At 49.5% G+C, this 13,110-nt stretch overlaps 1 protein-coding gene across 1 annotated transcript in view; it reads left to right on the top strand.

The window, feature by feature from the left end:
* Positions 1 to 12,466, top strand: part of IFT43 (intraflagellar transport 43) — an 82,301-nt gene extending 69,835 nt beyond the window's left edge. Inside the window, exons 6-9 of the mRNA XM_055304446.1 lie at positions 10,788 to 10,860; positions 11,128 to 11,203; positions 11,914 to 11,976; positions 12,151 to 12,466. Of these exons, the coding sequence (XP_055160421.1) occupies positions 10,788 to 10,860; positions 11,128 to 11,203; positions 11,914 to 11,976; positions 12,151 to 12,270 (332 nt within the window). The 3' untranslated portion in view covers positions 12,271 to 12,466. The remainder of the gene's footprint in view (positions 1 to 10,787; positions 10,861 to 11,127; positions 11,204 to 11,913; positions 11,977 to 12,150) is intronic.
* Positions 12,467 to 13,110: the final 644 nt, after the last annotated feature.

Below are 13,110 nucleotides of genomic sequence, written 5' to 3'. Positions count from 1 at the left end.
AGTCGTGGAGTTGTTCCAAATAGCCTTTGTAACAAAAACACAGCAAGTTGTACCCTGGGATAGTTGGAGACTCTTCTCCCAAATAGATAGCCAGGGTGCATTTGCTCAGCTGGAAGCCTGACAGCCAAGGTGTTGGCTTCGGTGAGATGGGAAGGAACAGTTTACGCTCAGAGGTTGGACTTCGCCCACCTCTTAGCCCTCATTTAGAGAAGCCTTTTCTTTCTGACGCATCACCCGCATCACGCATCACCCGTGGAAACTGGTTTCTAAAGAAGGATTAGGTAAATCATTCTTTGGAAAGATTTAGGTGGAAATCTAAGGGGGAGGTAACAGGGGACTCTCTGACCCTAGCAAGAGAAGGACCTGATGTGACCAAATGGTAGGTCTCCCTCTCTAGCTTTAGGTTCTACTAGATACTGAGTCTGTGTGTGTGCGTGCATGTGCGCACACGCGCACATGTGTGTACTCGTCTATATATACACACACAGGAGGACACATACTGGGAATGTGATTCCTGAGTCCATAAGTGTGGTTGACGGACTAGGTTTACCTAAAAGACCCTTTAAGAGAAAGCTCTTGAAAGATGATTACAGAATTGAGACACCATCATTTAAAAGTGCCCGAGGCAGACGCCTTTGAAAATTGCAGCAGCGGAGGGACGGAGAGAGAAGCACGCAGCCCTTGATTGTTGCCTGTTCCCTCGGGACCCGTGCTCCCCCTCCCCCTCTGTTTCTCATCTGATAAGAGAGAGAGCAGCACTAAGACTCCTCATCTATCTTATGAAAATCCGATTCGGAATGGCTGTGATCAAAACCAGCTGGCTGTCACCAGCAGTGGCCTCGCGCGGAGGGAACCGCTCAGAAGCGTTCCGTATGTGGGAGTGTCACGGGTGGCACCGATCAAAGTCGCCTCTTTTTAATAAATATATATAAGGAAAAATACAAAACCTAAGGATTTAGAATAAAAGCAGTGTAGTTTGTCTTGTTTTTTTCAGTGTAACACGAAGAGGATGAAATAGAATCAGATATGCCTGGTTTCTAACATCCGTGCTTCCACGGGCGGCTTGGCGAAGGCGCTCTGTGTCACGTTAATACTCTATCACTCATCTTAGGCCCTATTGAAGAGGGTGGAAAGCTCCTCAGTTTCCATTCCTTCCAGGCACTTTTTCCACACACTTTTAAAGTCCTCTCCCCCTCCTTGTCCTGAGCACATCTCTGCAGATCAAAGCTGGAATAGCAGCAAGCTCCGAGTGCTCTTAGAGTGGTAGAGAGCATTGCTCTTCATTGTTCTTCATTCCCTTCAGCTGCCAGTGCCCAGTGGTGTGGTGTTCCCTAGAGGTCACCTCGGCAGGTGGCAGTGGGGTCCTCCTAGTGGCAGGCTCCAGGGCTGAATGGGATCTTTCCCCATACAGAACTCTCGTTGAGCTATGCTTGTCTCTCGAGAGCGCTACCTTCGAATTGCTCCAAAGGCTCAATCCTGGTTGAGAACGACCCTTTGCATTGCTGATCATGATTCTTTTTTTTTTCTTTAATTTTTTTTTAAATTTTTATTTATTTATGATAGAGAGAGACAGAGAGAGGCAGAGACATAGGCAGAGGGAGAAGCAGGCTCCATGCACCGGGAGCCTGATGTGGGATTCGATCCCGGGTCTCCAGGATCGCGCCCTGGGCCAAAGGCAGGCGCTAAACCGCTGCGCCACCCAGGGATCCCGCTGATCATGATTCTTGTGAGCACTCAGTGTGCACTTGGGTGGGAGGTGCAGAAAATCTCATTCCGGGGTGTTGCATCCATGGTTCCTTCGGATACATGCTAACATCCTTCTGTGGCTAATGTGGTGAGGTCAGGCTTTCACACATCGTCATTATACCGCAAGCCAGGCTGTCACTCTTGGCAAAGGCCCTGCTCTGCCATGGTCCAGGCAGCACCACAGCATGTGGAGGCCTGATTTATCTCAGAAACTAATGTTAGTCCAAACCTTCCTTGTCAAACCATCATCAGCCAGGAGAGTCACCAGAGCTTGGTGGGCTGTGAGGAACAATCAGCTATTTTGACTTCCTTAAGGTCTGTGATCTCCTTTCCCAGCAACAGTAAGAGAGATGCAGTTTGACAGGAATATGGAAGCATTTCAACCTGCGGGACACAGAAGCCCACCCCACCACCACCACCGAGCTGGCACCTCAGGACGGGTCATCTTTCCTTTCTGACTCTGTCACATGCTTCATTGGGGACCTGCTTGTGCACAGCTCCAGAGTAGACATTGGCTCCGCTGTGTCTGTTTCTTGGCATTTGCGGTGTGGGTGTCTAGCCACCATCCCAGTTGCCAGATTCGTTTCTCCCCATGTCCGCTGCCTCTGTCCTCCCCGGCCAGTAGTGAGTCCGAACTGGACCCGGCTTCCATCAGGTAAAGTCACAAGGGATAAGTCGTCTTAAAGCACCTGCCAGGGACCTGCAGGCATGTTTTTGCCCCTCGACTTGGGGAATGCAGGGGACCGACGGTTGCAGGGCCCAGGTGTGCTCAGGAGCTCCTCTGAGGCCCTCTCTTTCTCTTGTTCCTCCGGGTGTTTGAAGCCTGTTGCCTACTGCTTTCCTCTTTTCTTCTCCCTTTTCAAAAATTCTCCATTTTTTCACTTCGAAAAAAATTATTTATACGATTGAGATCCACTAATTAAAGCCATTTTCTGGTATTTGGTTACTGGAGCGTTTGATGTCTCTCTGACAAGACCATGAAATGCACGGAGTGTCCACAGGGACAGAATTTGCTGAACACGGCTCTTTGTAAATGAGGGGACACAGTGTCGCAGCAGCTCATGAATATGGAACGCCCATGATGCCACCTCAGTGGACTTGGGAACACAGATGAATCCTGTCATGTGCTAAATGAGACCAATTTCTTTCACTTAACTTCATCTTCAATCAGACCTTCTTCCATTTGCCTGTTTAAAATTCCCCATACATGATGCAGAAGGTAACAGCATTCAGTAAAACAAAGTTTTGCAGCTGCAGAGAAAAATTATAACGATCTCTGGTTTAAAGTTGCCATCTCCCCAAAACGTGGACATTGTTTCCCTTTTGGGCTCTGCTGAGATCTTTTGCCTTTGGACACAGAAGCAGGGGTTGTATGGACCTCTTACTGGGGTGTCCTTAAGCACTATGTCCAGATTCCTTTGATGTGGATTGGTTATTGAACTTGGCTATAGATGGTGAGTGTGAACTGTTAGGAGCCCATGGATCCTCTGCAGGGGCTGGGGCACTGCATGGGAAAGCAGCTCTGGGAAGAGATTGCATGTGACCAAGCAGGACCTTTGCCATGGGGAGCTCAGTTAGTGGACAGAGTGAGAGGGACAGATGTCATCAGAAGGCATCTGGAGGAACCTGGCAGGTAGACCAACCACTTGTATAACTTACTAAGGTGTCAGGGTGAGAAAGTGCTAGAGTATAGAAGAGACTTCATGGAGCTCTCCTGAAATCCTTGTGGCTACAACCGGGAGATCCCATTCAGAAATCCCCAACCAAGAAAATCAGCCAAGAGTAGTAGAACCTCAAGGGACACGGAGAGGAGGGGCTACTTTTGGGACCTAGGGTCCTTTGTTCTTTCCTTCCTGCAGAACTTAGACTTATGCTCCAGGTAAAGAGCCTGAGTCATGCTCAGGGTGTACTCTGCATGCTGAGTCTGGACTTTAAAAAATCACTTTCTATTCTAGTTGTACCAAAACAGGCCAACAACATCTGGGTTTGAGTGTGGGCCATCTCAAACTGCATCTCAGAGATCTGGAGCCCACTTTATTGGAAGAGGCAGGCTGGCTTCTTACTGTCAGGCCATGAGGGCTAAAAAGGAGCCCTCTGGGATTTTACTGGGTAGTTAGCTTTTTAGTGTGTGTGTATGATGATATTATCCATAACGAACGTATCTGGGGGCAAATGGCAGCTTCTCACATCTTTGAAACCAGTTGTAATCAATCTTACTGGTGTTCCCACATGTGTCTATTATTTATATAAGCACCCCTCATTCTGTGCTTTCCTCTGGTAGCTGGTTTGCTGGGTAGATCTGTTGGTAGACTGGTGTTGCAGTATCATAACAAGTTTCCCATTTGTCAGTCTCTCTCTTTGAAATAAGTTCTTACTGTTGTTGGTTGTGTCTTAACAAACCTTTCCCGGGAGCTTCCAGAAAATGGAGTGGAATAGCAGGGCACTCCAGAAATCCAAGAAGGAAGAAACACAGGGAGGTTGGTGAAGAGCGATGTGACCCAGCCTCAGGATGAAAGCCTGGTGATCCACATGGACCAGATTTGAATGACTCTTCCCCTGTGATTTTGTGCCCACTCATCCATTGTTTCTTGGATATGCCCAGCCTTTCCCAGCTAGGCCCTGCAGCTGTCAAGTGAAGCAAAACCTTTGCTCTGATGTTATCAAATCCAGAAAGTATCCAAGGATTGTGCCTGGTTGTTTATAAAATCACTCCTACTTAGGCAATTGTAGGTCTGGGTGACACTTAGACTGTAATTGAAACGATACAGAGAAGATTGATGTGGCTCTTCCCTGTGTGGGACTTTCAGTTGGAGGGGAATCTATTGATTCAGTTCTGTTCAGTTGTCCTTTGGTTCGCTGGTCCTTGGGAATGCAGTGACTGGGATGTGCTTCTTGACCTCAGCTGGTTCACCATCTAGGGGGCAGACCTAGGGCAAATTTCACTTAACCCTACCCACTACAGGGTAGTGAGGTCCATCCTGTGGCCCTAAAGTATAACGGAAAGACAAAGTAGAAAGCTCTGAATTCTACTTGTTGGATTCCAAGGTGATTCACAAAGGAAGGGATATACATTTTCCTGATTCCGCTTTTATTATCACTGTTTTCTTATGTGTAGTCCCTCCCTCTGCAGCTTTGCCATGCTTCGGTGATGTTGGTTTTCCCCTGATGTGCCCTGGAAGGGGTCTTCTTGTTGGATTCCAAGGTGATTCACAAAGGAAGGGATATACATTTTCCTGATTCCGCTTTTATTATCACTGTTTTCTTATGTGTAGTCCCTCCCTCTGCAGCTTTGCCATGCTTCGGTGATGTTGGTTTTCCCCTGATGTGCCCTGGAAGGGGTCTTGTGTAGAACAGGCACCCTGTCCGTGTTTCCTGGCTGGTCGATGCGGGTCCTTCCTCCCCTGGCACCGGGTGCCCTCTCTCCTGCCTCGCCACATGCTGCTCTCCCAGTACTGAGCACACTGGCCTTCCTCCAGTTTCTTCAGGCTCATGAGTTACTTCTCACCTCATAGAACCTTTGCAAAGGTCATCCCCCGCCTGGTCGAATGCTATCTATCCTTTGGCTTTGAGCTCATCATCCCTCATTCGGAGACCTTTCCCAACCTCACCTCACCACCTTCCAAGGTTCTAAATGAGATCTTCTCTGAACCAGATTAAATGCATTATGGGGCACTCAGTCCATAGAATACTTGGTGGTCATTTACAAGAAGAAGATGTAACAGGGACGCCGGGTGGCTCAGTGGTTGAGCATCTACTTTTGGCTCGGGGCGTGATCCTGGTCCTGAGATCGAATCCTACATCAGGCTCCCTGCAAAGAGTCTGCTTCTCCCTCTGTCTATGTCTCTGCCTCTCTCTGTGTGTCTCTCATGAATAAATAAATAAAATCTTAAAAAAAAAAAAAGAAGAAGATATACCAGTATATACGGAAAAAGAAAGCAAGCTGCAGAACAATGCCCGTGTAAAGTGATCCCATTTGCAAGCATCCTTTAAAGGACATATGTGCTGTGGCCTACATGCATTCTTTTCAGTAAATATATACCAGAAATTGCTAATAGCACCTCTAGGGAGACAGACTAGGGCTTATATAAGAAAAGGAAATTTTCACTTTAAACTTTTCTGTAGCATTTGAATTATTACCACATAGAAAATTTCACCTTTACAAAATAAGACAATTAGTGGTTTCAGCCCTGTTATTTTCCAACGCTCTGTGAGGACAAGGACTGTGCTTGATATGCTGCTGTTACTGGCACCTTCCGACGGCAGCTGCTCAGTCAGGACTCCTTGAACAAATGGAGGGACAAATGCACGAACGAGCAAACAAATGCTGTTTCCCCACCGTGTGGCTAGCCTGTGACACATCGGACAGACAAGCAGCTTGAGCAGGCAGGAGAGATGGCTATAGAAGAGGCAGGGAGCAAGTGCAGAGAGCAAAGAAAACCTGTCTAGTTGGAGGGGTCGAAGCTGGGAAAGGGAGAAGCACTTGATGGGGTCTGTATAAGAGGTGGGGTGGGGTGGTCTGAGTACAGGGGGTTTTGTGTATACAGGGGCTGTCTGTATAGGGGGGACATTCTGCATACAGGGGGTGATCTGTGGGGGGGTCCATTTCTATATGGGGTTGGGGGTGTCCTTGTGCTGTGGAGCTGAGATAGAGGAGGCAGGCGCCCACTCTTGTACCACTGGAGACATCAGAGCGCTCCTGTCTTGCTCCCCCTTCCTGAGACTGTCCAAGGTGCTCAGTCCCCTCCAGGGGACCAGTTTAGTAAGACATGGGTGGCGGGGACAAGGCCCCAGGGCTCCAGCATTGGTGCACTCTTCCCATTCTGTTGCCCTCCACCTTGCTGTAGGGAAGTAACAAGTGGGGATGTCCGGTGAGGGAGAGATTTGGCTGGTTTGTGGTATTTGGAATCAAGAGAAGTACCCAGAGCAGAGGACGATGAGTTTCAGGCTGAGTAACAAGCTGTCTAGGCTCATCCCTCTGCAAAGAAACCACAAGTGGGTGAGGGTGAGCTCACAGGGCTATGGTTGGTTGGAGCTGGAAGCTTGGCGCTGTCCATTACTGATGATCTCTGCTCATGAAGCTGCTTCATCTTGCTGCACCTCACTGTTCTCGCCTGCAAAATGGGCGAGAGTAAATGAGAAAATGAAGAGCCATATAGTTTTTCTCCAGGCTCAACACTTTATCTATTCCTTATGTACTGAGCACAGTGTTTATTCTAGAGATTATTTTATGAAGATTTTTGCATTTAATACTTATAACGACCATAGGAGGTAGGTATCATTATGATCCCCATTTTAAAGATGAAACAACTGAGTCACAGAGAGGATAAAGTCCCACAGCTGGTATATGGGGAAGCCAGAAATGGAAGCCAGCCACCCTACCTTCCTGAGCCTGCGCTTTTAACCATGGTGTGGACCTCCTACCCATACAATTAACCCACTCACTGTTTTGTTGCATGTTCTTCCTCTTAGCAGCATGGAACAAAATGAAAATAAAGTTTATCAAACTATTAAATTTTTTTAAATAGTGGTAGCTTTTCAGTACCGCTAGAGCAGACTCTTATATTCCTCTGACTTTAAAAAAAATGAGTATAGTTGACAGACATATGGGGTTGCATTAGTAAGACTCTGAGGTTACATTTGATGTCCTGAGTCAGCCTGGATCCCCGATCCCAGACTTTCAGGCCAAGCAGCTGTAACTGAGACTTCCACGTAGATAATCTTGCGAAGAAGCAGATTTCTCAAGTCTGTTTTCTTTTATCTAGGTTTGTTCATGGGTGTGTGTGTGTGTGTGAGTGAGTGAAGTAGGGGGAGGGCAGGAAGGAGAAAGGCAGGACAGAAATTTCCAGGAACAAATGAAGTATCCGTAAGTCCTTGTTTGTGATAGTAAATCAGTAACTGTAAAATTGTGAAGTTCTTTGAAGTTTGCCCCAAACCTGCTCCACGGCCACCTGTTCCACGGGGGCCGGGAGTTGGACTCCCCAACTCTGCTGCGATGGCTCAAGCTGTCACTGCACCGGAATGTTCCAGCTCGCCTCGGCCTGGCTGTCATCGCTGGCTCTGTCCCACTCCGGCGGTTCACCGGGTTCTGTTGGGCACCAGGCTTCCAATTAGAGAGAAATCCCACTGTGTGGCCAGCCTCACCAGTGCCACTCTGAGAGGCCCCTTTGCCAAGGCCTGGGCTGACCTCTGATCTGTCACAGATGGGCCAGCCCCACACTCCTTTGTGCACATTTGGAGGAGGGGGGTGGGGATGAAGAGGGAAGCCTGCGGGGAGTCAGAGTGGACATTGGGCAGCAGTGCAGTTCCTCAGAGCTGGGAGGAGCTGGGCAGAGTTGACAGGACCCAAATGCTAGCACTGTGGAGGGAAAGGGGACTTGGGGAAGACCCCATCCTGAGCCCTATACCCAGCAGGGGGCCTTCTCTTGCCACCTTTTGAATATTCATCTCAGGCTGGAGAGCCAGGAGCAGCTAACTGGCTCACTCCAAAACTGTCACAGTGCTGATGGCGCGTGGCACAGCCAGCTTCCTCCCTGCCCCACCGCAGGATCTGCGCAGTCTCTGCGGCCTGGGAGCCGCACTCAGCCTGGACTTGGGGACAGTACCATCCCCAGCTCTCGCCATGGACAGTATTAATCACACAGAGCCAGAGTGAACAGGAAAGCTAAGTTCCTATTTGCGTAAGAGATAGATTCTCAGAGAACTCCATCTCTGATTCTCCAGCAGGACAGAGATAGAATCTGAGCTCTGCACAGCTGTGCTCTGGACGGAGGGCTTGCTGAATGTGCTTTATTATTCTGGGGGTGACATGCGAGTGTTCTTTAATTCCCCTATCAGCCATTTCTTTTATAAACCCTCTTGAAGGAGATCCCTGGGTGGCTCAGCGGTTTAGCACCTGCCTTTAGCCCAGGACATGATCCTGGAGTCCCAGAATCGAGTCCCGCTTCGGGCTCCCTGCATGGAGCCTCCCTTCCCCCTCTGCCTATGTCTTTGCCTCTCTCTCTCTCTCTCTCTGTGTCATGAATAAATAAATAAAATCTTCAAAAAACCCCTTTTTTATTCCTTTAATCACCCTCTTTCTCCCTCAGTCTTATTTTCTGTGTCTCCGTCTCTCCCTCACACACTTCCTCCCTCTCTTTCCAGGTTCAGCATCTGTAACTCTGCAGTCGGAAGCAATGATAAAGATACCAGGCTCCGAGTTGACATTTATATACTCAGGCATAGCTGGAGTAGAGCAATTGCAAAGCCTAAATAATGAATAGCCTGAAAGTGGCAAAGGTCTTCCTAGCTGTTCTTGGAATGATTCTGTGTCTCTTTTAAAAAATAAAATTGGGGATCCCTGGGTGGCGCAGTGGTTTAGCGCCTGCCTTTGGCCCAGGGCGCGATCCTGGAGACCCGGGATTGAGTCCCACGTCGGGCTCCCGGTGCATGGAGCCTGCTTCTCCCTCTGCCTGTGTCTCTGCCTCTCTCTCTCTCTCTCTCTCTCTCTCTCTCTGTGTGTGTGACTGTCATACATACATACATACGTACATACGTACATGCATACATAAATAAATAAATAAAAATAAAAAATAAAATTGAGGGACGCCTGGGTGGCTCAGTGGTTGAGCATCTGCCTTCGGCTCAGGGCATGATCCTGGGATCCAGGATCAAGTCCCACATCGAGCTCCTTGCAGGGAGCCTGCTTCTCCCTCTGCCTGTGTCTCTGTCTCTGTCTCTCTCTGTGCCTCTCATAAATAAATAAATAAAATCTTTATTTAAAAAAAGGAACCTATGGTTTATAAAAAATAAAATAAATAAAATTGAGCATCTGCCTTCAGCTCAGGTCATGATCCTGGGGTCCTGGGATTGAGTCCTGCATTGCTTCTCCCTCTGCCTGTGTCTCTGCCTCTCTGTGTGTGTCTCTCATGAATAAATACATAAAATCTTTTAAAAAAATTTTTAAAAAATCGAATTCAATCCATAGAAGCAAAACGAAGGGTTTCTTCACTATGCTGTCCTCACTGGGATTCTTCTCCATCCATTGTTTACAGTTGGATTGGGAATTCTAGGATTCTCTCTCTCCATTGGCCTTTTTTTCTGCCCCATTGCTTTTTTTTTACTCCGACTGGTTAAAACAAACAAAACCCCTCATCTAGTCAGTGAGGCTCATTTGGAAAAGGAAATGCTGCTTTAGGTTCATGACAGGATGGGCTATTTCAGCAAGGCACCACAGTTAAGTTGCTTATCTCTCAGCTTCTCCATTTGCATGAGTTTGTTCGACTGATGAGAGAAGTAGCGTCGTGTCTCCTCCTCTGTCTGGATGTCTGTCTCCTATGGAGAGTTTAGAGAAGGGAAATCTCTGTGACACGAGAGAAGTGTCATCTTTAGAACAAGCATTGTATATTATATCAGACCTGGCAAGTGGAGACAGCCCGGGGACAGCCCTAGGGACCAGGTTATATCATTAGGTGTAAAATGTCCTTTGGAGTCAGGCTCAGGGCCATGACGGCTGTGATCTGTGATGATTGCAGGGACTTCGATGAGCTAATGCACATGTGGACCTTGTTTGTGAGGCAGTACGCTCATAGTGACATCCACCTCACCGGGCGACACTTTCACTGTTCCTCTGTCTCCGGCTGAGCCCAGCTCATTCACCAGCTCCTCCAACATAAACTTCCCCAAGTGCAGTCCTGGACTGTCTTCTCATTCCTTTACATTTCTCTTGGGAGATCCACTCCCAGGGCTCCTGACCTGGAGCATGCAACAGGATCACCAAAGAAATCTTAGAGAAAAAAATACAGAATCCTGAGCCCTACCCAGGAGGTTCTATCCAGCAGGTGCTGGGCAAGGGCCTGGGATTCAGAAATTTTGAACTCTGCCTTTGGTTTTGTGCTGCAGGAGCACACAGCCCTAGACTGGGAGCCCCTGAGGGCGAGAGGTCATGCCCCCAGCCTGCAGCCCCCCAGCTGCCATGTGGAAGGCCATAAGTAATACACAGGGACCTGGGCAAGATCCCTCCCGGTGTGCGCTGCTGATAGTCTTGCCTCCTCCTGTCCTTGCAGATATTCCTGTTATTCCGGATCTGGAAGATGTACAGGAAGAAGACTTTGCTTTGCAGGTGGCCGCCCCTCCCAGGTACATTAAGTATGCGGATAGCAGGAGGCAGCAAACTTGTGAGCCCTGTGTGCAGGGGTGCCGAGCCCTGTGTGCAGGGGTGCCGCCCCCTGCGTGGAGAGCAGGTATTCCTGGTAATGGATTCCATGCCAGGGTTCCCGTTTTACTGGGCTTATTCTTCCCATTTTGGTCCTTCCCAGCTGCCATGAGGGGACAGTGGGATGGTGGCCCAGCAGCTCTCCCGGGACCGGTCTGCCCGGGATTGCACCTCACTTCTCTCTCCTACAGCATCCAGGTAAACCGAGTGATGACCTACCGCGACCTGGACAATGACCTCATGAAGTACGCAGCCTTTCAGACCTTGGTGAGTGGGACAGCGTCTGTCCAGAGGGGCAGGCTCCAGGCGGCATCTCCTCCGCAGGTCTCTGAGGCTGCCTGGCAGCAGTCCCTTTGCTGGAGCCACCACCCTCGGGTCTCACGGTGTCCCTGGACCCAGCCTATCCCCGTGGCTCCCTGCGCCAGGCTCCCGCCTGCTTCCACGGCTGCCCATAGGCATCAATAGATCCTGTGGTTCTGGAGCTCTGTCGCTGTCACTCCCTACCCTCTTGGTGTTGACCTTCCTGCAAAGAATGTCCTGCCCAAAGACATGCTGTAGTGTTCCTTCCTCCCTCAGGGTCTGTGCAGTCCACCTACATTTTTACTTTACTCTTTTTTTTAAAGGAATTTATGTATTTATTCACAAGAGACAGAGAGAGAGAGAGAGAGAGAGAGAGAGAGAGAGAGAGGCAGAGACATAGACAGAGGGAGATGCAGGCTCCCTGCAGGAGCCCAATGTCCCGATGTGGGACTCGATCCTGGGACTCCAGGATCACGCCCTGACCTGAAGGCAGACACTCAACTGCTGAGCCACCCAGGCGTCCCACATTTTTACTCTTCTTAAGTCATTTCTGCAGGTCTGGGTGGGCAAGTCCTACCACACATGCCCCTACCAACTTTGCAAGAGATAGTTGTCCAGAGGCCCCCACCCCCACCCAGGGTGCACAAGCTGGTCTGTTGGTTTGTTTGCATTCACAGGATGGAGAGATTGACCTGAAGCTCCTCACCAAAGTCCTTGCACCAGAGCATGAAGTCCGAGAAGTGAGTAGCAGCAGGAGCTCCTTCTCTGGGCCTTGTCATTCCTGTGACCAGCTGGCTCCCCAGCGTGAGCTCTGCCTTCATGGGGGCCCATAGGGGGCTGGGCGGGGAACCTGGGGGTTGGCTGTGATGGAGGGAAAGGCCCTCTCCCTACCCCAGCGATGCCTCTCCCGGCAGGATGACGTCAACTGGGACTGGGACCGTCTGTACACTGAGGTGTCCTCCGAGCTCCTCAGCGAGTGGGACCTGCTACAGGCCGAGAAGGAGGATCCAATGGGACAGCCTGCACATACCTGAGCCCCTGGGCCTCAACAGACAGCTCTCCCTGCACAGAGTAATTTCTGCTTTGGACTTGATAAAATACCATAAGCCTAGGACTAAAGAAGCTTGCAAACAGCTTAGAATTTTTATATGGACTGTTTTGTAATAAAAATGCTTATTTTCAGCAGACCACGTTGGATCATTCCATTGTAATAAATTGCTTTATTCTGTGGCCATCTCTTCCATTTCTTTCCAGCAGCCTCTTGGAAAGATTCATCAAGAATGAAGAAGGTCTGATGGGTACACTCCCACTGTCGAAGGGAAAGCATGACTCAGGGGAGAGGAATGATGTTCCTCCCAGCCATTTGGTTCACAGAGGCCAAGGCATTTCCCTGGAGCATCTGTCCACCTGGAAGCACCTGGAAACAAGGGTAGGGGAGGCTGTAAGCCTCTACCTGCTGGGGTCCGGGGAGGACCCAGTAGGGTACACCCTCACTGGGCATGTTCAGTGATGTCAGTAAAGTCATGCTGGCAGGCAGCTTAGCTGACAATGGCAAGAAGGGGGTACAATAAGGTGACCCATTCCTCACAGCGGGGTTTGGGGGCTTTCCTGACAGCACTGCTCCCCTTTCTCCTTTCTTCTTGCAGCCAGTGCCTGGGGCTCCCAAGGATGCCCTTCCCTTCCCAGAGCCTCAATGCTGGTTCTCATTAGCAGAGGCCAGCTTGGCAGCCCCAAGCATTCCACAGAAGCACTCTCTCAGGGAGCCTGGGACTCCCTCTGACCTCTCAGAGCCATAACTGCTTGTCTCCATTGCTCCCCCAAGCATCATCGCTGCCTGTTTCCAAACTGTGCCAATATCTGGAGCAGAGCCCAAC

Source organism: Nyctereutes procyonoides, unplaced genomic scaffold, assembly GCF_905146905.1.
Source record: "Nyctereutes procyonoides isolate TBG_1078 unplaced genomic scaffold, NYPRO_anot_genome, whole genome shotgun sequence".
NCBI classification, from domain to species: Eukaryota; Metazoa; Chordata; class Mammalia; order Carnivora; family Canidae; genus Nyctereutes; species Nyctereutes procyonoides.
This window is presented reverse-complemented; position numbering and strand designations above follow the sequence as displayed.